The following is a 23546-nucleotide window of genomic DNA, read 5'->3' on the forward strand; positions in this document are numbered from 1 at the left end:
CACCAGATGAGACGCAATATCTGAAGACTTCCGTCTGACTCATGTTGTATAAATAGACCAACCAAAAATAGCCCAATGGGCAAGAAAGCGTCCCGTGTAAACGCCCACTAAATTAATCCAACACCGTGCAACTATTAGCCTATCTCCAGGATGTTGTGTGCTGCTCTTTTGTTGGTTGTGAGCTCAGGCAGCGCAGAGCGCATTTATCTCCTCTCAACGACACGGAACCGCGCCCAACCCTGAAGCTGCTACAGCATTACGTCAGTCACTGGCCGCGGTGCGTGCAGCAGCGCACGCAGCCCTTGAACCATGGCAGCCCAGAAACATCACTACCCACAAAGCTACCGATTGTGCGCATGCGCGCTCCGAGCGGCAAAACTACAATCGCGTGAGCTCCGATTGGACACGGACAAAAGAACTACAGCTCCCAATAGACATGCGCAAAAAGTCCCTCTTAAAGCCTTTTAAATTTACGTGCAAAATGGCTGCACAGGTCGATCTACTGCGCGTCAAAGTAGAGGAGAAGAGCAGGGACAGCTTTGACAAAGCCACCAAAGAGAAGAAAAAGAAGAAAAAACGGGAATGTTCGCCGTCCGATGACAAGCGCGAGAGAGCGGAGAAGGAAGCGAAGAAAATAAAGCTACATCACCACCAACACCATCAACAACATGCCCAACAACGAGCGCATCCACCGCACCAACAACAGAACAGCCAAGCGCGCAACTTCAGCAAAGAGCAGGCACCTGTGCAACACCGCCATCACAACAATCATCACAATCACAGCGCCAAGAAAGAATTACCTCCCGGATGGCCGCCGCGCAAAGTGACACCAGCAGCGGCTCACGTCCCGCAGAAAACGGTCCTGCCGCCTTCCCCGCTCTTCACTTTCACACCGCTCAAAGTAGCGAAGGCCGAGACCCCCAATAACAAGCCCAAACACATCGAGAAGGACGCCAAACTCAAGCCCAAGAAGGAAAACGCCGAGGCGAATGTTAAAGTGGGGGAATGTAAGAAGAAGAAAGGTAACTTTAATAGTGTTTAGACGTAAGCCAAACGATTTTATATTTCTGGCTGGCTTCCAACTTGAGAAGTGAACGGAGAAAGTGCCGTTAGCCTCCGCTGCTAACCCATGCGCGAGCACGCCCCCATTCACTAGAGCTCAGTGTACGTGCAGATGAGCAGAATTACTACATTTTACTGAGAAAGAAACTTCACCGCTGCCAACGTGCTTTTGAATAAAATGCAATTAAATTTTTTTTTAACTCTGCTTAGTATTAGAGACGTTCTCTTTACAGCTGTCATGTTTACTAAACTCGCTGTAACTACGCCAATCTGTAATTTCACAAACATAAGTAATGCGATACTACTTTGGCTTGTTATTAACACGATATCATGACAATGCCATGTTTTTAGACACAATTCTTTGATGTTTTTTGAAGTGTTTTGCGGTACCCTATATACTGTACTGTTGTATATCAAAGTTGACACAGTGCTTCTGAAGTGGCAGAATGTGTGCATTCACACGGCTAATACAGCTGTATGCTTGGAGACTGGGGGCTAATGTGGGTCAGAGCAGGCTTAATTTAGCCTGCCTGTTATGCGTCATTATGTCTTTACATAGAGGCTTGAGCAGGCACAGAGCAGCCTTAACGGCTGTGTAAAGATTTAAAACACTGTAAATATTACCATCTGTCACAATCATTGTAACATGGAGCCGCCAAACTTTTTTTTTTTTTTTTTTTTTATATAGAATTAATGAGTTGGGTAATAACAAAAACTGTAGTAATTATGGCATTGTTCACAAAACTGTGGTCAGTAGTTACCATGGTAATTGGTGTAAATGTAGTATTAGATATGAGGTAGGAGCGTATTACAGAGATAACTTCTTTCAGGACCACCAAATGTCCAGAATTGCTGGACTTGATTACCAAGTAGTATCTAACAACTTTTCAAGTAGCCACACAAGAATTTTTGTGAGGTTTTTCATGTTTACAATTTTACATAGGTAAAGACCTAGACGTTATGAACAGTCAATAGTTTTTCTAACTTCTACCATCTCTGTTGATCTTTTCAGAGCCCCATAATGAGAATGGCAAAACCCAGACCCTGGAAGAATACCTCCTAAAGAAAAAGAAAAAGAAGAAGCGGCATCGTGAAGATGAGCGTGGCAAGAAGTTGCGCGTGCACAACAAAGAGGTCCAGACGCTGTCTACAGGATTGACAGCAGATGCTCTGCCATCTTCTGAAGACCCTGTGTTGCATGCGTATATCAAAGATGAAAAGCAGTGTCTGAGCTTAGGTGAGTACCACACTGCCAAAGCTGAGAAGAAGCCGTTCCTCTCGCACCGAGACCACTACATCCGCAGCTCGTGGCTTCAGACCAACACCTCCTTCAGCAAACTGATCCATGAGGAAAAGCAGCCCAATGGAGGGGCGTCTGTACTACACGCTTACGCAGATGAACTGTCTTTACTGCGACCAGAGGACACCGAAAGCTTCGCCCAGGAGTTTCTGGATCTCGCCTTTGCTGAACACCCTAAAGGAGCCGCACGTTATGCTCTCGCTGTGGTGCACGGAGCGGCTGCCTACCTGCCCGATTTCTTGGACTACTTTGCCTTCAATTTCCCAAATACACCTGTCAAGATGGAAATCCTTGGTAAAAAGGACATTGAGACCACCACGATTGCCAACTTCCACTCCCAGGTGACAATCCATGACACGATACATTATGATGTGTAGCTCGCTAAATGAAGTCTAGACAATTCATTTAGCCTTTCCCACTTTTAGAGGACTTTTAAAGCAGGTGCATTTATTATTTACACAAGTCAGGTGGCTAGAAGGTGGCCGTTCAAAGTACAATAACAGTCTTGAGTGATGTAGACCAAATTTAGCCGCAGTCAAACGGTCAGGCTTTTTTTTTTTTCTGCTGTCTCGGAGATTAAACAAACTGAAATTATTGCGTTCATTCTTATAACAAGCAGGAGAATCACAGTTTATGGAAGTTATTTTAATTTTATGGCAGTCTAAAAACCTAAAGGCAAGTACAATAGACAATAACTATGATAAGTAATGTTTTAATAATTGTTCTAATTCTGTGAGAACTATAACAATAATGACACAGATGAAAAATATAATGTGAGTCACTTTCAGATTGATTTCTTCCAGATGATAGAAACATTGACAGCCTGTCAGAATCCACCTGACTTGAAAGAGCTTGAGCATTTAAAGCAGCAAACGGCATGACCGCAGCTTGTGCTTTTAATAAACGCATCGTTATTCTTCTGTTGGTGTGAACAATAATATAGTTATCTTTCTCTGCATAAATGTTTGTATCATGAAACTTTAAAATGTAGTAAAGTTCTAAAAAAAAAAGACACGCACTGAAGTTTTCATTTAGGTTCATTTTAGGGTTTGTTTTTTTTAAACGCACACTAAGATAAAGGGTGTGTGTTAGGATGTTTCCTGGATCTGAAGTGCTTTTGTGTTGCAGGTGAGCCGAACGTATTGCTCTGGGACATATAGAGCTGGTCCCATGAGGCAAATCAGTCTGGTCGGTGCAGTAGATGAGGAGGTGGGCGATTACTTCCCGGAGTTCTTGGACATGCTTGAGGAGTCTCCGTTTCTGAAGGTTAGGACATAATCTCTCACAGATGAGCGAGTTTGAAAGGCTTTGTGCTGACGGTGTTTTGTAGTGCAAATGGTGTTTCATTTCATTGTTTCTTGCGATTTGGACCTAGATGAATAGTGTCGTCTTGCACACCTATGTATGTGATTTTGTTTGCATCTCTTTATTTTTAAAAAATCCCATAACATCAAAATTTGAGATTTGTGACTTTTAGTCCATGTTTATTTGCTGAGATGTGTGTATACCATCCAGATGTCAGAGGCCTGAAAGATTTTTTTAAATGTTTTTGAAATTAAGTCTCTTATGCTCAACAAGAATGCATTTATTTGAAGTAGAAGTAGAATGTCAAATATTATTACAATTTAAAATATATTAAAATAGAGTTATTTAAGAGTTATTTTAAAATGTAGTTTATTCCTCTGATGGCAAAGATGAATTTTCAGCAGTCATTACTCCAGTCTTCAGTGTCACATGATTCTCCAGGAATCATTTTAATATGCTGATTTGGTGCTCAAGAAATATTTTTTTATTATTATCAAAGGTCCAAAGATTTGTGGTATTTAATATTTTGATGAATAGAAATAACATTTAAAAAGTATTTATTTGTAATAAAAATTTGTAACATTATAAATGTCTTTACTGTCACTTTTGATCTATTTAATGTATCCTTGATGACCGTAGTATTTTAAAAGCAAAAAATTAACCTGAACTTTAGTGAATAGTAGTGTAATAGTAGGTAAAATAAATGGACCAAAATATTGGGACATATACACATTTTTTAGAATTGAATGCCCCTCTAAAAGCCAACAACTTTTGGTTTTACATTATTACAGTTTTTAAAGATTTAAATGAGTATTGGATGATGGCAAAGGTAATCTAAACGTACAAAATCAGCAGGGGATCAAATAATTTTTTCCCTCACTGTAACTATCCAATATCAATAAAAAGTCTCTAATATCAGCCAGTAACTGATATGCATTCCTAAGCAACAGCAAGTTGCAAGTCATGAATAATGGCTGTGATATGTTCCATCCCAATGTCCTGTTTCAATAGGAAATCTGTCAGCACTGAAAAGAGAACTCATCATCCAGTCGTTTCTTGCATTCACACTTTCAGACAATGGTCAGGGCAAGACTACAGCGTTGTTTTAACTTCCCGACTTATGTTTAATTTGTTTATGCAGATGACTTTGCCATGGGGCAGCCTGTCTAGCCTAAAGCTTGACTGCAGGTCTCAGAGTGACGATGGTCCCATTATGTGGGTGAGACCAGGAGAGCAGATGGTCCCCACAGCCGATATGCCCAAATCTCCATTCAAGAGACGAAGGTATTGACTCAACCGCAAATTGAACACTTTTTTTTTTTTTTAAAGATTAAAACAGTTTGAAGCTCTTTGTAGTGCCTCACAAAACACTTTAATTTTGGTTGTAGATCAATGAATGAGATCAAGAACTTGCATTACCTCCCGAGAGCCAGTGAACCACGTGAGGTGCTCTTCGAGGATCGGACGCGAGCCCACGCTGATCACGTTGGCCAGAGTTTCGACTGGCAGAGTACAGCAGCTGTGGGTGTCCTGAAAGCAGTGCAGTTTGGGGAATGGTGAGTGCAGCCATCTGCCACGCAGAAACATATGCACATGCTAGTACATGCAAAAAGCCGTGTGTAATTAACCATAGATAAAGTGACCTTTGATGTTCTCATGTCCCATAGGAGTGACCGGCCACGGATAACCAAAGATGTAATCTGTTTTCACGCTGAGGACTTCAATGACGTCGTTCAAAGGCTTCAACTAGACTTGTATGAGCCACCTGTGTCCCAGGTAGGAGCTGTGTTACTGCTAAACGGATTGTTTCAGGACAGACTGTGGGCTTGTGTGTTTATATTACCGTGCGTTCACACCGCCGCCGGTGAGAGCGTCAAAATTCGCTCTGGCCGCCCTGCCAACGACGCTGTAGAAAGATTTGTTGACGCTCTGACGATCGAACGCTTGGTCTTGTATTTAAAGGAGCCGAAAAGGAAACAAGGATGTTGATCTTGTGCAGACTTGCCACAAGTAGGGTATAAATTAACCTCATGAAATATTTTAATTGTGAAAATAAGAAATTGATCAATGGAAAGAACTTTATAATTACAACAATTATAGTTACATGTTTACTAATGAAATAAACCAATACATGCCAACTGGTCAAATCGGTGTTGTATTGAGCAAATGAATTGCATTCCGGCTGAAAAACAAGCGCTCTAGCGTGAAAATACTTGGGAACTAATGTGGCGGCGGTGTGAACGCACAGTTAGTCATGGTTAACATGGCAAGTTACACAACTTACGAGACAGTTTTTGTATGGAATTACAATATAGTTTCTTGGGTATTACATTCAGTATTCATTTTTTTGGTTTTATTACGCTGTCACTGATGCACAGCAGAGTGTGTATTTTAAGTATATAACTAGGCCTATATAGCAGGGCTCCTCAAATCTGGACCTCGAGATCCACTTTCCTGCAGAGTTTAGCTGTAACCCTAATCAAACACTCCTGAACATGCTAATCAGTGTCTTCAGGATCATTAGAAAATCACAGACAGGTGAGTTTGATCAGGGTTGGAGCTAAACTCTGCAGTGGATTGGACCTCCAGGGTAAGAGTTGAGGAACCCTGCTATATAGTCTGCATGTTTCAGAGCAAAGTGTGTCACTGTTCATTTACACGCGCAACCCATGATCCAGTGTTTTAAGTGGCTCAGCTCACAGTAAATGCCGCAAACTTCATCCCTGCATGTGCTGTGGAGTTTACCATGCATTTGGGATTGAAAGCTGAGTCAGTTACATTTTGTTTACGTTTGCATAATATCCCACATTTTTGTAGGCAGGTGATTACAGCATTTCACACAGATTTGTAATGAGTATTACAGTTATTGTATTTTTATTTCTAAAATAATTGCTATACTATTCATTTTTTATTTTACATTTATACAGTTATATTGGAATAGTAATATTTCTTATAAATTAAGTTATTATTATTGTTATTGTTATCCCACTTAGTGCTAGCATTCTAGCATTCCTGGGGAATCTCAGAGAGTTTTGGCTGATTTAAAAAAAACTTTTGACTCTGGTCAAAATTGTTGATACAGTTCAAATTGTATGCTCTTAATGTTGTGCCAATTTCTTTCCATGATATCAAAAATATTGAACGTTGTGACAACACTTGTGTAGTCAGCAGCTTTGCTTTTTAATTTATTTCAAGTCAGCTAAATTGAAGTATAAGAACTGGCAAAAATAATAAGTAACATTTATGTAATATTGCATGTGTTGAATACCACTATTGCTGTGATTCAGCTGTAGACTGACAGTAATTTTTGATTAAGCTTTTATACACTTTTCAAACAAGGCATTGACTTTTTTTCCCTCCAAAAATTATGATAGTTTCAAAGAAAGTCAAAACAAGTGTTAAAAACATTGTCTGAAAAAGCAGCATAAATAAGCGGGGCTGATACTTTTTTTTATTTTTTTTATTTTTATTTTTTATATGTAATGAATTTATTTTTTTCTAATACATAATTTATATTTAGTTTAAGATCACAATCTGATCTGATAATGCCATGTGGTTTTGGGTAAACAGTAACTTATTCATGATCCTGAACGGGTGTGGAGATGATATACAGGTAGACAGGTATAAAATAGGTCAGCATTCCCATAATGCCCCTCTCTTTTCAGTGTGTCCAGTGGGTGGACGAAGCCAAACTCAACCAGTTACGGCGAGAAGGCATCCGCTACGTTCGCGTGCAGCTCTGTGACGACGACATCTACTTCATCCCTCGCAACGTGATCCACCAGTTCAAAACCGTCTCGGCCGTGTGCAGCCTCGCCTGGCACATTCGTCTAAAGCAGTACTACTCCGAGGAAGTGAAGGAGGAGGAATCGAAGGACGTTAAGACCAAGGACCTGTGCTCCACATCATGTCCTCCCCCCTCTTCATCCCCTGTTCACCCGGACACCAAAGTCACCTCTTGCGCCTCTTGGCAACAAGCGGACACGGCACAAGGTGGAGTGGCCAAAACGGACGAACTGGTTTTCCAGAGGCCTGCAACGCCACCCAGAGAGCCGCAGCCTGCGCCTCCGCAGCCGGCTAAATCCGCCCACACTGTTTCCGCCGGACCTGTCCCAGCACCCTGCCCTCTGTCCTCGCCCACACCAGAGCAAATGCTTCCACAGGCTCCCGCCGAGCCTGCATCAGACTCCTCACTCAACGGCAGCAGGTCCACGGATTTCCCCAAATAACTTCCAAATCCTTTCTTTTGCAGAGGGATGGGGTTTTATTTCGCCTAACAGACTTGACTGACATTCCACAGTGTAAAAAAAAAAGAAAAAAAAAAGGAATATCTGGACTTTGCCTAAAAATGAAGACTATATTTTTCTTTTTTAGATTTTGGTTAAGGAAATGACCCCGTGAGTACTTTTTAGGTTTTTCTCAGCCAAAGTATTTAATTTGAAATATATTTTTGCTGATTACTCAGTATTGTTTTATATTTGTTTATATATTATTATTATTATTATAAATGAGACTAACTATCTCTCAAGAGGGACTTTTCATGTTGTTTCCCTGGCCGTCATTTGCATCATGTTGATCTGCTAATTGGTTTCTACAGACAAAAACAAGGAAAAAAGTGCCTGTCACAAGTGGAGAGCAGCAATCACATCTTAAAAGAGAACAATAGTCTTATTTTTTTCCCATGGTGTAATGTCACTGAAATATTTGATGTATTTAAGCTAGACTAGCGAGTAGGTATCGATTTAACGTGGGAGATATTTGCTTTTTCTTTGATCTTTCTCTGGTTCGCTTGAAGGAAAATGAATTATTTTTTGAACGACTAATAGCAGTAATTATCAAAGAGGAGCTTGTGCATTACCTCTCATGTATGCAGGAAATAGGATCCGGCCTCCACAAGAGGGTTGTTCATTTGTTTGTTCATTTTAATTATTTATTTTTGTCCAGAATAGTCCGTCTTTTAAGGTCATGGTCATGAATTCATTTGTCATGTTTGTTTTCTGTCTGTATTGTGTGCAGAAGCTGTTGTGCTTTGTTTTTATTTTTGACTAGGAAGGCATATTCCATCAAGTCCGGATGGAAATGTAAATAACCAAACCTACACTCAGGGGCAACATTCTGATGCCTTTTCATTTGGTCAAGTCTCCTTCTACTTTACTTTAAAGTTTTATAGCAGTCTAATCCATACGTTCAGATTTTTGGGTTTTGATTGAATCTATAATTCTGACATGTTCGTATGAGCTTCATGTAAAGGAAATGGTCTCTTGATTCAGATGGATCATCTAAACAAGCTTCCATTCAGATTTTACACAATTCTGCTCATACTATCAGAGTAGTTTTAGATTCACAACGGAAAGATCTTTTTAAATCATACTTTGATTTTCTTTGTTTTTGTGTCATTGTCACCACTTTTTTTTTTTTAAATGTCCCAAATGACTAATCTTGTTGCTTTGGTCAATTTAAGCATTTGTTGATTTTTTTTATTTTTATTTTTTTTTTCTGACAATCAGTCAGTGCAAATATTAATTAACTCAGTAATATACATTAACAAGGCATGAATAAACTCCTGTTTTTCGTGTACAAGAAAACTGTTATTATATGTTGCTCTTCCCATAATCTGCTACCCAAATTTTTCTCCTTCAAAAAAGCATTTGATATTATTTATGAGTATAGTAGCAGAAGGCACATGTCCAGTGCTATTGCACAACACTTGTTTCCTGTGTTTGAACTGAAGTTTCCATAGTAATTTATGATGAGCATTCTAGGGTGACTTTCCAAGATAGTTGGATGACTGCAATTTAGCTTTCACTTGAGTGTAGTTGCGTGTCAGTAATATTTTTACACATGTTGACGTGTTTCTTTTGAATGGGATTAAGTCTTAAAGCAGGCATTTAGTGTTTTTGAAAGGTTTATAGGCAGTAGTTGTGCTTCTCTGTTGATGCCAAGTATTGCTAATGACTGATTTGAATGTAATTTCACACCAGCAAGCCAATCAGTCTACATTGATTATGGTTTCAACAAAATGATCTAATGGCTTTCCCTAATCAAATGCATCCTCTATAAATGAGTGCCTTTTATTGAGTCTTTAATTGTCTGCTATTAAGCTAATTGATGTTATTCAAGTTGTGCAAAGCATTAATTGTGATGGAATTTCATAAAGTCTGGCAATAAGTAAAGACTGGGTATGTATTATCATAAAAAAAAAATCATGCTTACTCTGTGATACAAATTCTACTTATCCAAAAGCAACTAAAGGTGACAGTTTTATTGGCCACCAAAGCCAACAAAATAAAGAAACAACCTATAGAGAATTCAAAATGGTGCAATATGAATCAAGTCTGCTTCCTATATTTCCCAGTGTTTTTAAATTAGGGTTAGGATTATATAGGCAGGTATGAAAGCCTTAACAAAAAAAAATTCCCTATACTATTCAATGGCATTTCCTCAGTTACAGGTGCTGCAGATTTAACAGTTTTGCCTAATTTAAAAAAAAAAAAAAAGAAAGAAAAAAGATCATTTCATTCTTTCACCCAGAATACTTAAAGTTCTTTTAAGATGTCTTCATTGGTGTCCTTAACACCAATCCATTAAGATGAATCTTCCCATATATACAGTTTCAGACATGTTTCCCGCCCAGCATCACACGATTATGCTTTTATACCTTACAGTTTCATGTTATATTGAAATAAACATGATGTTTAGTGTTCTATGTTTCTTCTGAATTTTGGCAGCTAGTTTTCTTTTTTTCTGTGTTGATCAGGTTTCGATGGTCGTTTGTAATATAGGACAAATCCACTTAGGGATCAAGGCATGCTCTGTGTGTTCGATTCATTATTTGCTCTGTTTGATATTTGTATAAAGTTTTTCGATTTCATTGATTTTTAAGGACTAATTAGATAGTCAATTATGAACATAGTCAAAGTAATGTTTTGTAAATGCTAAGTTACGTTTAATAGAACTGTCATGTGGATCTTTTCAATTGTGTAAAAATGCAATGGAATGCATAGACTTTTTTCTGTATTTTTTTAAATAAACAATTTTATGAGTGTACCAAGCGTTTCACTGCATCAGAAATTGAAAATATACAAATAAGAAAAGGCAGAGTTAAATACTGTCACAAAACAAACTTGACAATAGATATTCTGTCATTTTACATCCCTTTCAGATAGACATGGCACCAAATGCACTGTTACTAAGTCCCAACGTTATGTGACAGAAAAGCTTGATTGGCCATGGTTACCTGCAGCGCTATATATTATAAAATACATTAAAATGTTACCTATGAGATTACAGAAGTGTCTACTTTTCAGTACATTCATCCCCTTTATTATCTTGTCTTTAATTACACATCTGTAATCATTTATATACATTTTAGCTGCATAAAGTTGCAACACGTTTCAATATTTAAAGTCTAAAAAGGCAGTTCATTTGCATTATACCTTTACACACAGTAAAAGTCATTGACAAAAGCACAATCTTTATATATGTCCATCTATTGAGTGAGGTCTGTTGTTGTGCTTCTCTCCTTCAAGAACCACAGCGAAAGAAAACTTTGCTCTTTTGAACTGTCCTGTGAGGCCGTTTTCCTTTTCTTTCACCTTCAGCATGAACTAGACCCATGTTCCTGGCTTATTTCGTGGGCCTTTTGGCTTTCCAAAACGAGATCCAAAAGCTGTGTAGTAAGAAAATGGTCACTATGTCATGCACAGGCCAGGAATCAACAAGAACTGAAGAAATATGAAATAAAGTAGCTCCATCTTGTGGCAGCTTTTAAACTCTCAGAACATCAGTTTGGAATCATACTGTATTTGGTCCTTTAAAAATATTAATATTAAATAATAAAGGGGGCCATATCTTACAAAATAAGAATCCAACAGCGGCACCATAGGGTGGTGGAGCAGACTGAGGTGGGGCTGGAGACTGGTCTGAAGGTGGGGCTGGGGGCGGGATCGGAGGCGGGGCCATTTTTGCTGCAAATGACAGTTACATGATATTCAAGCCACACACAGCTACTTATTTGTCCTTTGACTTACATGTTTATTTTAATAGAATTAGTAGTAAGTGGTTATTATACATACTCTTCTGTTTTCCTTTCAAAAACTTAATACTCTGTAAGAACGAAAATATGTATTAACATTTATAATATTTGCTTTTATACAAAGCAACAGGGACTGTTCACATGAGAGAGACCATTCACATAGATTGTGTTTTTTACAGTGAGAAAACTGTTTTAAGACATGTTTTTTAAAAGTTAAACTTCTTTTAACTTAAGTTACGCGTCAAACATGTCCACCTAGCACGTTTACATATAAAGACGATGGACAAATAGCGCAGTGGAATTCAAAAATGTGTTCTGTGTGAACGCCCTTAACTCATTCTGCCATTTAAAAATGTGAATTGCAGAATAGAAAAGAATGCAGGAACTTCTTTTAACTTCAGCTCCACATTTTTAGAATGCCATGCATGAGATGCTGCAAAAGGCAAAAGGCAAAAGATATGAGCGCAACATTTAGCGCACAACCATGTCTGCTTAGTAAGCATGGTTGAATGCAAAAATGTGTTCTATGTGAACTGCCTCTAATCAGTTTTGGTGTTTAAAAATGCGAGATAGGGTGCACTTTTTTTTAAAACTTCCTTAACTTGACATGGCGTTTGAAAAAAAAACAAACAATGGAAAAGCTGTGTAATGGAATACAAAAACACGCTCTGTGTGAACGGCCCCTTTAAAGTGCATTCAAGGCAGGTTATTTTCAGTATGTGGGTTCAGTGGGAAACATATAATACAAAATAAATTTGCCATCAGTAACCTACATTTTACATGCTTATTATGCCACACACTGTACATTTAACAAATACAGAGACTTTAGAAGGTGAACCTTGGTCCTGGCCTTGCTGACCAGTGATGTTTTCTCTGCCCCCTTGTCCGACTGGTTCTCTGTTGGTCCCGTTGCTGCTGGCTGGCTGCTGGGTGCCGTCTGGTGCTCTACTGTATTAGCCACAGGGCAAGATAAACTAAGGTCATGTAGTAATGCTTATGCAGTTTCATGAACTGACATCAATCACCATTAAGGGATTCATGCTGTCACTCACCTTGGCCTCCAGTTGCTATGGTTACAGCGACAGGCAGAGTCAGCGGAGCCACAGATAGAGACTCTGTAAAATTAAACACAGCTGTGCACACATAGATCCAATAATAGTGCGGCCTCTTTATCTCTGTCGCGCAGAGACAAACACTACACTGCAGTGCACTCGAGAGGGCAAATTTGCTTGTACATGTTATGTTGTAATGATACTAGTGACTGAGGTGTGGGAGGACACAGTGGAAACACCAGCCTACCTTGTTTTGAACTTTTTGCCTTGACGCTCTGTTAGAAAATGACACATTTTGGCAAGAATGAGTCAAGCATTGATCATACAATTGGAAAATCATAACACAGCATTTCTGTTTAAATTAAATTAGAGGTTTGTTTCTTCTAGTCCATATGCTATGTCTATATGCTTTACTCCTAAACGTTGACAAAATTTGCTTTTAGTATATAGTGAGTATAAAGTATGTAGTAATAGTATAAAGGTAAATGCAACGAAACCTTGCTTCGGCTCCAAGAATGATCCAGGAATGATCTGGGCTGGGAGCTGCCTGACCATTCAGAAGACGTGCCCACTCTCAGTCTCTGCTGCTCTGCCTCAGCTGGCTGACAGGGGGCGCTGCTGTCGGCCACTTTAACTAAAAAAAAAAAAAAAAAAATATAAATATATATATATATAATAATATATATATATATATATATATATATATATATATATATATATATTATAATTTATTTTTATTTATTATTATTATATATTTAACTAATATATATATATATATATATATATAATAAATTCAGCTTTGTTAATAAATGTAGTGGAAATGTAGTTTTTCTGTATACTGCAAGTCCTGTGTACTGCACCTTTCTCCGTGTGAAAAATGAAAGACTCTGGAGTTCTTTCAGGAAGTGGCGGAGTTACACTTTCTTTATGAAACAAAACCACAAAACTTAGTGTGAGTCGTGTAGACTATATTTAAATCAGAGCACATATGTTGTATGTTGGAGACTGTAAAATTGAACGGTTACACTGGACTGGAGTATGTGAAACACAGTAGCCTACCTGTCCCAGGAACTGAGCTGAATGCCTGCTCACGTGGTGTTGGGGTGTGCAGCAGAGATTCTAAATTAAAAATAGGAAGTAAAAAATAGCCTATATTAAAACAATCAACCAGAATGACACTGACAGAACTTCCTTAAAGCTGCAGTCCGTAACCAGACTTGTTACTTGTTTAGATGGCAATATAAGGTGAAAATTCTTATTTGGGTCATATATTCCAAGACGTAGACTAGAATCTGTGATTGCGAAGTACAGTAAACATCCACACTGGTGCGTGACTGACTGCCACACATTCACCTCAAAACATTAGATTCATCTGCGCTGCAGCCATGCCGACTCACAACTCACGCAAGCGAGATAATTCCGCACAGAGCTGCAATTCCAGGTTTTCAAACAGAGATGGCGACAAAGAGGCAAAACTTACGGACTGCAGCTTTAAACTCCTAGTTGTTTTTAACAAGTATATAGTATGGAAAGGTAGTTACAAACATGTATCCTCAGTGTTGCCACAAACCTTTAAGCCACTTGAAATTAAAATGTCCTAAGAATCAATTATGAATTATGTGTGGATATATTTGATGCTTTAAATGTTTCTGTCAGTCCATTTTGATTGATAAATTGATAACCAAAAATTTAGACCTGAGACTAAAATTAAAATATACAATTTGCAACCAAAAATTATTCTGCAGAGATCTAGATCTGGGATCCCAGAAAGAATGAATTCTTCCATGACCAGGCGTTAGGAATTGAGAGTCGAATTGTAAAACTGACGACGAATCCACGCTGGAAAACAATTGGGGATTTTGATTAATTCTTGTGAATGTTATTCAATAAAAAGACTCGTTTGGGTTCGTTTACTGATTCATTTGTGACTTTTTCTGTAAGTTATATTATTACCAGTAGGTGGCGAGCAGTGAGTGTCTATTTAAGTAAGTCATTCCCTGCGTCCCAACGTGCATACTATCCACCCTATCTGCCCTAGAGAGTATTGAAAATTACTACTATCACATAGACTTTAGGATGGCTAGTATGCACATTGGGACGCAGGCATTTAGTCGTCCACCAAAAGATTTGCTCAGGAGTTCACAACACCAGTGCTTCTAAACCGAGGCGGCTAAACAATAATTGAACAGTGCGACGCCTATCTTTGAAACAAGAGGTCATTAGACACAAGATCAGTCATTAATCATGAAATATGTGACGATAAGTGTATTCATTTTGAGTGACCACCTCAGCTAGCATTCAGCTCAAAACAATGTTTTGATTTGTTTATTAATGTTGTACATAAGGTTTCGTCACCTAGCTTCCTTTCACAAGTGAATCGACTCCCAAAATTCTAGATTTGTATGGTATTTTGTTTGCATCGTTATACTGTCAGTTTTTGTAGCCATTGTTGAAGGTAGGCGCATTTTAAAATTTCCTTAAATATGCATGTGTAAATATAGCATGTTTTCACTTGCTTAATGTCACCTAGCTTTAAAACCAGTATATACCTGTGTGTTTCTGCAGAGTATATTCAAAGTTAAATTTGTACCATACACTATTCCTGCTAAGTCTTACCCTGAGGTTGTTTGAACAGCAGGGGAGGAGGACTGTGACTTGTGATTGGAATAGGACTGAGTGGAGCAGATGATGCTGCGGCAAAAAAAAGGAAGTTGTCAACATTGCAGCCAGAATTAGTAGTTTGCTGCGGTTTTATCTATGACTTTGAAATCCTAAATATATATGACTGACTTACCAGGAAGTGACATTCTAAGTTTTAAGCTCTGAAATAAAGAAAATAATTTGATTTATGATTACAATGTTTAGGTTGGTCTGTTCTATTAATATGCCGATATGATTCATTAGGCTGTACACCCTGCGTCCTCTCACCTTGCTTCTGGACCAAGATCGTTTCATGTCTGTCTGAGCTTCATTTGTTTGCCCAGACCATTCTAGAGATTTCCCAACTCTCATTACAATATCCTGTGGCTTTTCCTGTGTTATGTTTTGTACCAAATCTGTTGAAAATTAGATGACAGTTTGATAAGGTACAAAGAAGTGAGGACATGAAATTTGTTATAGATTCATTCCCTGCCCATCATTGTCATACCCTCATCTCTGGCCATTTCAAAAGACTCTGGAGTTCTCTCAGGCAGTGGGGGCACAGGTGAAGGCGGGCTGTCTTTTAAGAGAAAACGGGAACATTTACAGGTGATGTCCATCAAATCTATACACAAATTTTCAAGTGTGCATAATTCTGACCTTTATTGATGCTCTCAGATTCTGAGCTGGTTGGGATCACCAATTCCAACATCTCAGTGTTTTCACTGATATCTGGAAACAAGACCATATATTGTGATGTAGATTTAAACAATCTTTTGCTTTCTTTAAGTTCTTTAAGAAAATGTACTGGACCAATTTGTATATGTTGTATGGCTTGAAAAGCCAGTTTATGTAAGTGAGAATCAGTATTGTTATTGTTACTATAGCTAATAAATAAACACAAATCTATTATTTAAACCATTTTCAGTGACTGAAATAAAGTTAAATAACAGAAGATTTAAATATTATATAGAAATAAATAAGTGCTAAAATTTCAATAACACTTTTCATGAAGCCTATATAATGCATTGCATGATGCATGATTTCATATATAATTGTAACCACAGTTATAAAGCATAATAATACTTCATTTTAAGACCTTTAGAAAGTATGATGCATTAAAACGCATGATAAACAGTGGAATCTGCAAATTTTATAATTATAATATTATAATAAAATGCATTTCAATTCATTATGAATACCTTAATGATGCATTATACATAAAGGCTTTAAGTAAAAGCTAAAACTGAAATAAAATAAATTAAAGCTAAACAGAAATATTAAAAATGACAAGAGCACATAAAATTGAACTAATATAAAAATGAAAACTGAAAAATAAAAATAAAAGCCAATTCGAGATATTAATAGATTAATGTAATAGTAATGTATATAGTATATAAAATGCAACTAAAATAGCATGTGGAGGATAGACATTTATGCTGCATTCACGTGCTATTGGAATTATCGTAAATACCATACTAAGGCCGTTCATGTCCAATTCCGACTAGGAAGCTGGTATTTACGATAATTCCGATAGCACGTGAATGCAGCATTAGTTGGACTAACCGTTAATTTCATCAGCCAGTATAAATGACTCTGGTGTTCGCTCTGGCAAAGGAGGAGGAGTGTCTTCATCAGATGAAGGTTTATTTGCACCTTTATACAAATTATATCACAGGAAATTATCATAAGTGATGCATCATAGTTTTAAGAAATCAATTGCTAAAATAGCCATTGGTTTTCATACCTTTGTCATTGCAGTCATGTTTTGGCAGTTCTAATACCTGATTATTAAGCGTTAAACTAGGTATTGTGAAACAGGGGTCCTTCATCCATGCTTCATGAATGATAGAGTCCATAACACTGTGATTGTCGCTAACAGGTGGAGACTCAGGACCAAAATAAGGATCTTCCACAGTGTAGCAGACTGTCCTGGGGATGTTAGGGTTGTGGTCTGTGGCAGTAGGACTGACATCTTGGTTTTCTGCACACTCCAGATGCTTCTTACTTGGCCTCAGTTCCTGTATTAGGCTGATGGGATAGTTTGAGCATGCAGCATGGGTGAGATCAGTGTTAAAGCTGGTGGATGGCTCAGTTATTTGAGATCCAAAGTCTGTTTGAGGAGTTGCTGCTATGAATGACCTCTGATCTGTAATCTGGGTCCATTCACTCATCGTATTGAGCATGTCTGCAGGATTGAGTTTTGTGGAGATGACCTCTTGACTGAATGGTTCTGAATGAGGCTGTGGCCAAGAAGTGACATTGTGTATGATGTGATTGAATTCATTTATAGGGATTTCCATCTCGTTATTCCTATCAAAACAGTGAAAGATTTTGTTATGATCAGGAATACCACAAACACAGTTGCAATGTGTCTTAGGATGTTTTAGACTGGACCAAAAACAAAAAACAAAAATTATACATTTAGTCCTAGTTTGCTTAGCATTCATGCTGTCATTTTTTTTTTTTTAAACTGAACCCAAAGATACAACATAAAAGGCATAAGGATACACATCCTGTTCTTGGTCCGTGTTCCATTCATATTTCAGTGAAACTGCACCAGAGTTTGTTTGGAAGTGCACCAAGGCTTTTCTAGGAGTCTCGGTCCTTGGTGCGTATCAAGGTTCAAATGGAAGCATTCATACTTTTTCAAATGAACCACACTAACAGAGCAATCAAACATTTTAATCGAACCAAACCAGCTAAGTGTGAAATTTCCCTTTGACACGAAACAATTAAAAAATGTTGATGACATTTAAATGTAAAGTGTAAATTCAAGTAAAATTGTTCTGTTTGAGAAGCCTTACACAGCAACACTGGTTTAACCACTGGTGTTAATTTGAGGGTGAGGGTGGGTCAATGACAGATGGGGGAGTGTTTGAAAAAACCTCTGGAAACAATCATTGGGCCTGTCCCCGTACCCACAATTATTATCTTGGCCACATGAGAATGTGTGTATGCAACAGGAAATAAGTGCAAAAGACTTCCCCAGATCTGAAAAATGCTAAAGTTCAGTATCCTTGATGCACACTAAATCTCTAATACTGCTTTGGTGTGGTACTTGAGGCTAAGTGTAACACATCATGTTCAGGGACAAGCATAGTAAAACTTTCCAGTGCAAGTTGAATTACTTTGATATTACATAATTTGGTAGTAAAAAAAGTGTTGCACATTGAATTGTTGCAGAGATGAGTAGGCCTATGCATATTTTGTAAAATATTTGCAACTGCTTTTTATCACTTAAAGGCATAGTTCACCCAAAAATGAAAATTACCCCATCATTTACTCACCCTCAAGCCATCCTAGGTGTACATGACTTTCTTCATTCAGAATACAATCAGACTTGTATTTAAAAATGTCCTGGCTCTTCCAAGCTTTATAATGGCAGTGAATGGTGGTCGAGATTTTGAAGCAAAATAAAGTGTGTCCATCCTCATAAAAAGTGCTCCACACAGCTCCGGGGGTTAATAAAGGCATTCTGAATCGAAGCAATGTGTTTGTGTAAGAAAAATATCCATATTTAAAACGCTATAAACCGTAATCTCTAGCTTCCGTTAAATGTCGTACGGGCGTTCATGAGAGAGTGGCCTTCCAGCAGATGACGCAGGAAGTGACAAACACGGAAGCACAGAGGAGAGAGCAAAACAAAACTCTCGTCACGAATTAAAGTACAAAACAAGAATTTGTAGAAAAAAATGTCGGAGGAAACAAATGAAGTGCCACCCCTCCCCCCGGAGCCTTGTGGAGCACTTTTTATGATGGATGGTTGCACTTTTTTGGACTTAAAAATCTTAACCATCATTCACTGTCATTATAAAGCTTGGAAGACCCAAGGCATTTTGTAATATAACTCAAATTGCATTCGTCTGAAAGAAGAAAGTCATATACACGTACGATGGCTTGAGGGTGAGTAAATCATGGTGTCATTTTAATTTTTGGGTGAACTATCCCTTTAATTAAAAAATTGTATGAATTGCTCAAAAGAATGTTTATTTTAAAGTGCAAAGAACTGAAAAACTAAATGTGTAAATAAAGCTTTGTTAAAAAATTAAGTGCAAGTTTTCAGCACTATGATGTAGTGTGTTCCATCAGGTAATAAAAAGTTCTACACGTACTTGTTCACACCCACTTGACCACTTGGGTCAAATACAGGAATTACGTCATGTTAGTAGACAAGTGTTCAAGTGCAAAGACCGCAAATGTGGGTATTGGGACAGGCCCATTATTATTATTATTATTATTATTATCATCATCTTTAGTGATGTTATTAGAGCAGAAATGACACACATCAGCTTTAAAGTGATAGTTCAACCAAAAATGTAAATTTATTCACCAGCAGGAGGGTGAATAAATTATGAAAGAATGTTCTTTTTGGGTGAGCAATTCCTTTAAAACCTGTATAAATTGTATTAAAGCAAGATATTCCCTAATACCTGTGATCAGTTTGACGCAATGCTCTGAGGTCTGTCCCAGTCTCTGATTCAGAGTCGCTGAAGTCCGAGAGCTCACTCCCACTGCTTAAGGTGACAGGAGAAGGGGAAGCTGGGACCTGATTGATGATCAAATTAAATTGTTCATTGAACAATGCAAAAAGGCTGCATGCCATATAAATGCTCTGACTATGTTGTATAATGTGTCATAACTGTGAAGCAAAACCAATGAGAAATAAAATTATGTATTTATATATTTACATAAATAAAGAGTGAGTAATAATGATGGTATATCTAACCTCTCTGTTTGATTCATCCATTGCTGCCAGATATCTCTCAAACAGCAAGTTGATTGTCCTGTATACTAGTTCATATTGTTCCTAGGAGGAGAAGAAATTATCATTAGGTAAAATGTAGACTTTTTGTTTTTATTGGTTATGGCAATTTAAGCAGAAACTAAGTTGGTTACCTTAGTCTGAACCACAGAGGGCCTCTGTGTGCGCATGTTCTTTACCAGTTCAAAGATACTGAAATCATCTGGTATAATCTAAACAAGAAAAAATAAGATCAGAACCTTGTCAGAATATAGATGATATTTTGTCAGTGTAATGAAAGCTTTTGAACTCTTACCTGTCTCTTCAGTAGATTCCAGGTATAGTCAATGGCACACAATGCACCTGTTCTTCCACAGCCTGCACTGCAAATTCAAGAGTTCCAAGAGAATGAGCCACAGTGAAAACACAATTCTCTCTTCTCACTTTTGAACAACTTAGATTGATAGTCCCTTGAGAGTAGTATGAGTTGGAGTCTGCTACATAAGCGATGAAAAAATTTCATTTGAAGTAAATGAGCTGCCTATAGGGTGCTCAGAATATTCTGTGTGAAAAAACTTTAAAAATTTAAAGTTAATCTTTACAACACTAATAATGGTTAATATTTAGTAATTAGTAATAACACTGCTGAATGTAATCTTTAGCTAATCTAAAAACGAATATATCCATCCAAATATCCATTTGCTTTTGTTTGCTATGTAAAGTCATTGTAACTCAGTGCAGATGCTTGTTGGGGTATTTGCTTGTTGTTGGTCAACCACCTACACATTTCCTGTGTAAAAGTTAAAGGTGGGCATCTTCCATGGTTACCGTTACAAACAACGTTGTTTGTATCAGTGTCTTACATTCATTTCCACCAAAATTTCCACCATGGCCACAATATGACCTCAAACTTATTTGATTTACCCTCGAATGCAGTCATTGCAAAATTAATCCTAACAGTCGATCCCAGCAGATAGGGTTTTACCTGCAGTGAATACAGATGGGAATCTCATCATGATCCTGGTAAATCCGCATGTCCTGCAGCAGCTCCAGGATGGCAGGAATGGAGTCAGGTACTCCGTGATCTGGCCAATTCACATAGTGCAGCTGCTTCAGTGTCCGAGACTCCTGGAAATAACCGGTGTAATATAGACTGTTTGTTTCTTCTGGTAACCTGGTTTCTAATCATTAAACCACCACATTTTGGTGGTTTTCTTTCATCACTACAAAACATGTGCAGAAATGTCAGCACCTGTCTGTCTTTATGTTTGTTACACTACAATGTCTGCACAGTCTTTGTACTTTTTGACTATTAAAGCTGAATACTGAATACTCTTACGCAATGACATTTTCAAGGAGGAAAATACATGTATGGATGAGTCATAGGTCACCACAACATAATGTTTAACCTAAAGCAGTATTTTTAAAGCTCATTGAACTTGACTGAAGTGTGAACACATCCAGCGATCAGTTTATAAACTAATCAGGACAGTGGGGGAAAAAATATTCTTTTAAAAGCAAGGGGATAAAAGCAATAAAATAATTTAAATAAATGAACAATCTTTTTGTATGAACTATAAAGATGGTAAAGGGTAAGCTTTGAATATTATTCAGTGCGTTGAAGTTAAGATCAAAGAAATGTTACTTACTTGTTTAAATGTCACCTTCAGAGTCCGTGTCAGATATTCTCCCTTATTCTCATCCGACTCCTAGACAAAATCAAACATGTGCATGACTGGAATGCTTATTGGATCAGTAATTTGCAAATAATATTTTAGCTAACATTATTCAATAGTGAAAACCGATTAAAGATCCAAGCTAGTGCTAAAAGGTGCAGAACAACCCTTAAATATGACATTATTGTTTTTAAGGGATGCACCAATGTAAAATTCTGGTTGACACAATAAGCTGAAAACTATTTTCAACTATTTTGTCTAAATGAATAAATAAATAATAAACTGAAAATAAACATTTTTAAGTGCTATAAGTGAATTTAAGCATGCAGCTCAAAATTATAAAGTACAATATGAAACAACGCTGATGTTCTGAAATTTGCTAAAGATTACATTCAGAAGTTTTATTACATTACTTGTGTTTTAAAGATAAACTTTACACTTAAAAACATTTCTTTAACCCTAATTCATAATACGGGTGAAACATGTGATAAATCTACATGAAAAATGACTTCATATTAAAACCAACATTTCTCAATGCAAATAAGTCCTATAAAATGACAAAGGTAATCTAAATGTAAAATTAAGGCAAATAAGCTGGCACAATTAAATATTCATTATAGAACGGATAGTTCCGGTCCTTGATTCTGATTGGTTGAGCCAAGTTCGAAGCTGTTGTAAATACAGGTTGTTTGCAATCACATGATTTTGATGAAGCGCAAAATGCAGCTGGAGGGCAGGAAGTGATTTTTCTCCATAGTAATCAGTAGCAGAAACTCAAAATGTCTGTGTTTTGCGTTGTTTATGGATGCTCAAATCGGTCAAACGGAGAAAACACAAGGAGCTTTTATCGTGTAAGAAAATGTGTTGTTCATAAGGGAGGGAAAGTCAAGAAATTGACTGAAAAACGCAGGAAAAAGTGACTTGTAAACCTGCATCTGCGGTCGGGAGGAGCCGAGTCAGATAATGCTCGTGTGTGCAAATGATATATTAAGATATTACTAAAGACATATGAAGAGTATAGATGCAAAAGCCTCTAAGTGCCCTTTGACATTTTCTTCTAAAATGAGCATTTTTTTCAGGCTCCTGTGTGTAGGTTCAGTCATTTCGGTGTAATGGCAATGAATAGGTTATTTTCTTTGCCATTAAAGTGAAATAACTGAACAGAAACATAGGAGCCATGTTAAAAATGCTCATTTTAGAAGAAAATTTCAGACGGCACTTAGAGGTTTTTGCATCTAAACTATTCATATATAAATAGATACAAGGTGACACAGTCAGAATTCACTCAATGTTATACTCTACAAACATACACCTTTGTTTACATTTGTGTGTTGCTCGGCAACCACTTTGTTGGAAGCACAATGTTTCTGAGGAACTACACTGGCGGAAGAATAATGCTTTTATTAATATTATCAAAGACTATAGAATACCCAAGACATATCACTCGTATTCTGTGTCCCAATTCGCCCTAAAAGTATGTACTCTTTTAGTGAAGAAAAATTACATACTTTTGAGTATGTATCAGAATAGTAGGCAAGCTTTGGAACATACTACCAAAGAAACAACATTTATGATACAGTTGTCGTCAGATTTCTTTGGTGATTTCAAATATGAAATTTAATTGTAAGCTTAGAGAACAGTTTTGGAGAATTTGATGTTTCCCCATTCAAAGAGATAGGAGCTGGACTTGGATGCCCGAGAGGCGTTTCAAAGATGGCCACCGAGTGACATG

General features: G+C 37.5%; 2 protein-coding genes across 2 annotated transcripts in view; one reads left to right on the forward strand and one right to left on the reverse strand.

Annotated features, from left to right (window-relative positions):
- LOC131531826 (lysine-specific demethylase 9) lies at positions 1-11336 on the forward strand. The gene is made up of 7 exons (XM_058762917.1): positions 1-1022; positions 2075-2703; positions 3491-3628; positions 4809-4951; positions 5056-5223; positions 5335-5443; positions 7333-11336. Exons 1-7 carry the CDS (start codon positions 437-439, stop codon positions 7894-7896), a joined length of 2337 nt encoding a protein of 778 aa, XP_058618900.1. The 5' UTR covers positions 1-436; the 3' UTR covers positions 7897-11336.
- ptpn22 (protein tyrosine phosphatase non-receptor type 22) overlaps positions 10665-23546 on the reverse strand; it is a 20785-nt gene continuing 7903 nt past the window's right edge. The window contains exons 7-28 of the mRNA XM_058762916.1: positions 21788-21847; positions 21124-21266; positions 20455-20521; positions 20294-20371; positions 20124-20204; positions 19828-19943; positions 17142-17707; positions 16961-17050; positions 16055-16126; positions 15903-15974; positions 15683-15810; positions 15549-15576; positions 15371-15445; positions 13814-13873; positions 13615-13677; positions 13252-13388; positions 13002-13029; positions 12755-12817; positions 12541-12650; positions 11743-11773; positions 11524-11634; positions 10665-11336 (exon numbers count right to left, since the gene is read on the reverse strand). Of these exons, the coding sequence (XP_058618899.1) occupies positions 11275-11336; positions 11524-11634; positions 11743-11773; positions 12541-12650; positions 12755-12817; positions 13002-13029; positions 13252-13388; positions 13615-13677; positions 13814-13873; positions 15371-15445; positions 15549-15576; positions 15683-15810; positions 15903-15974; positions 16055-16126; positions 16961-17050; positions 17142-17707; positions 19828-19943; positions 20124-20204; positions 20294-20371; positions 20455-20521; positions 21124-21266; positions 21788-21847 (2241 nt within the window). The 3' untranslated portion in view covers positions 10665-11274. The remainder of the gene's footprint in view (positions 11337-11523; positions 11635-11742; positions 11774-12540; positions 12651-12754; positions 12818-13001; positions 13030-13251; positions 13389-13614; positions 13678-13813; positions 13874-15370; positions 15446-15548; positions 15577-15682; positions 15811-15902; positions 15975-16054; positions 16127-16960; positions 17051-17141; positions 17708-19827; positions 19944-20123; positions 20205-20293; positions 20372-20454; positions 20522-21123; positions 21267-21787; positions 21848-23546) is intronic.

Source organism: Onychostoma macrolepis, chromosome 23 (assembly GCF_012432095.1).
Source record: "Onychostoma macrolepis isolate SWU-2019 chromosome 23, ASM1243209v1, whole genome shotgun sequence".
NCBI lineage: Eukaryota > Metazoa > Chordata > Actinopteri > Cypriniformes > Cyprinidae > Onychostoma > Onychostoma macrolepis.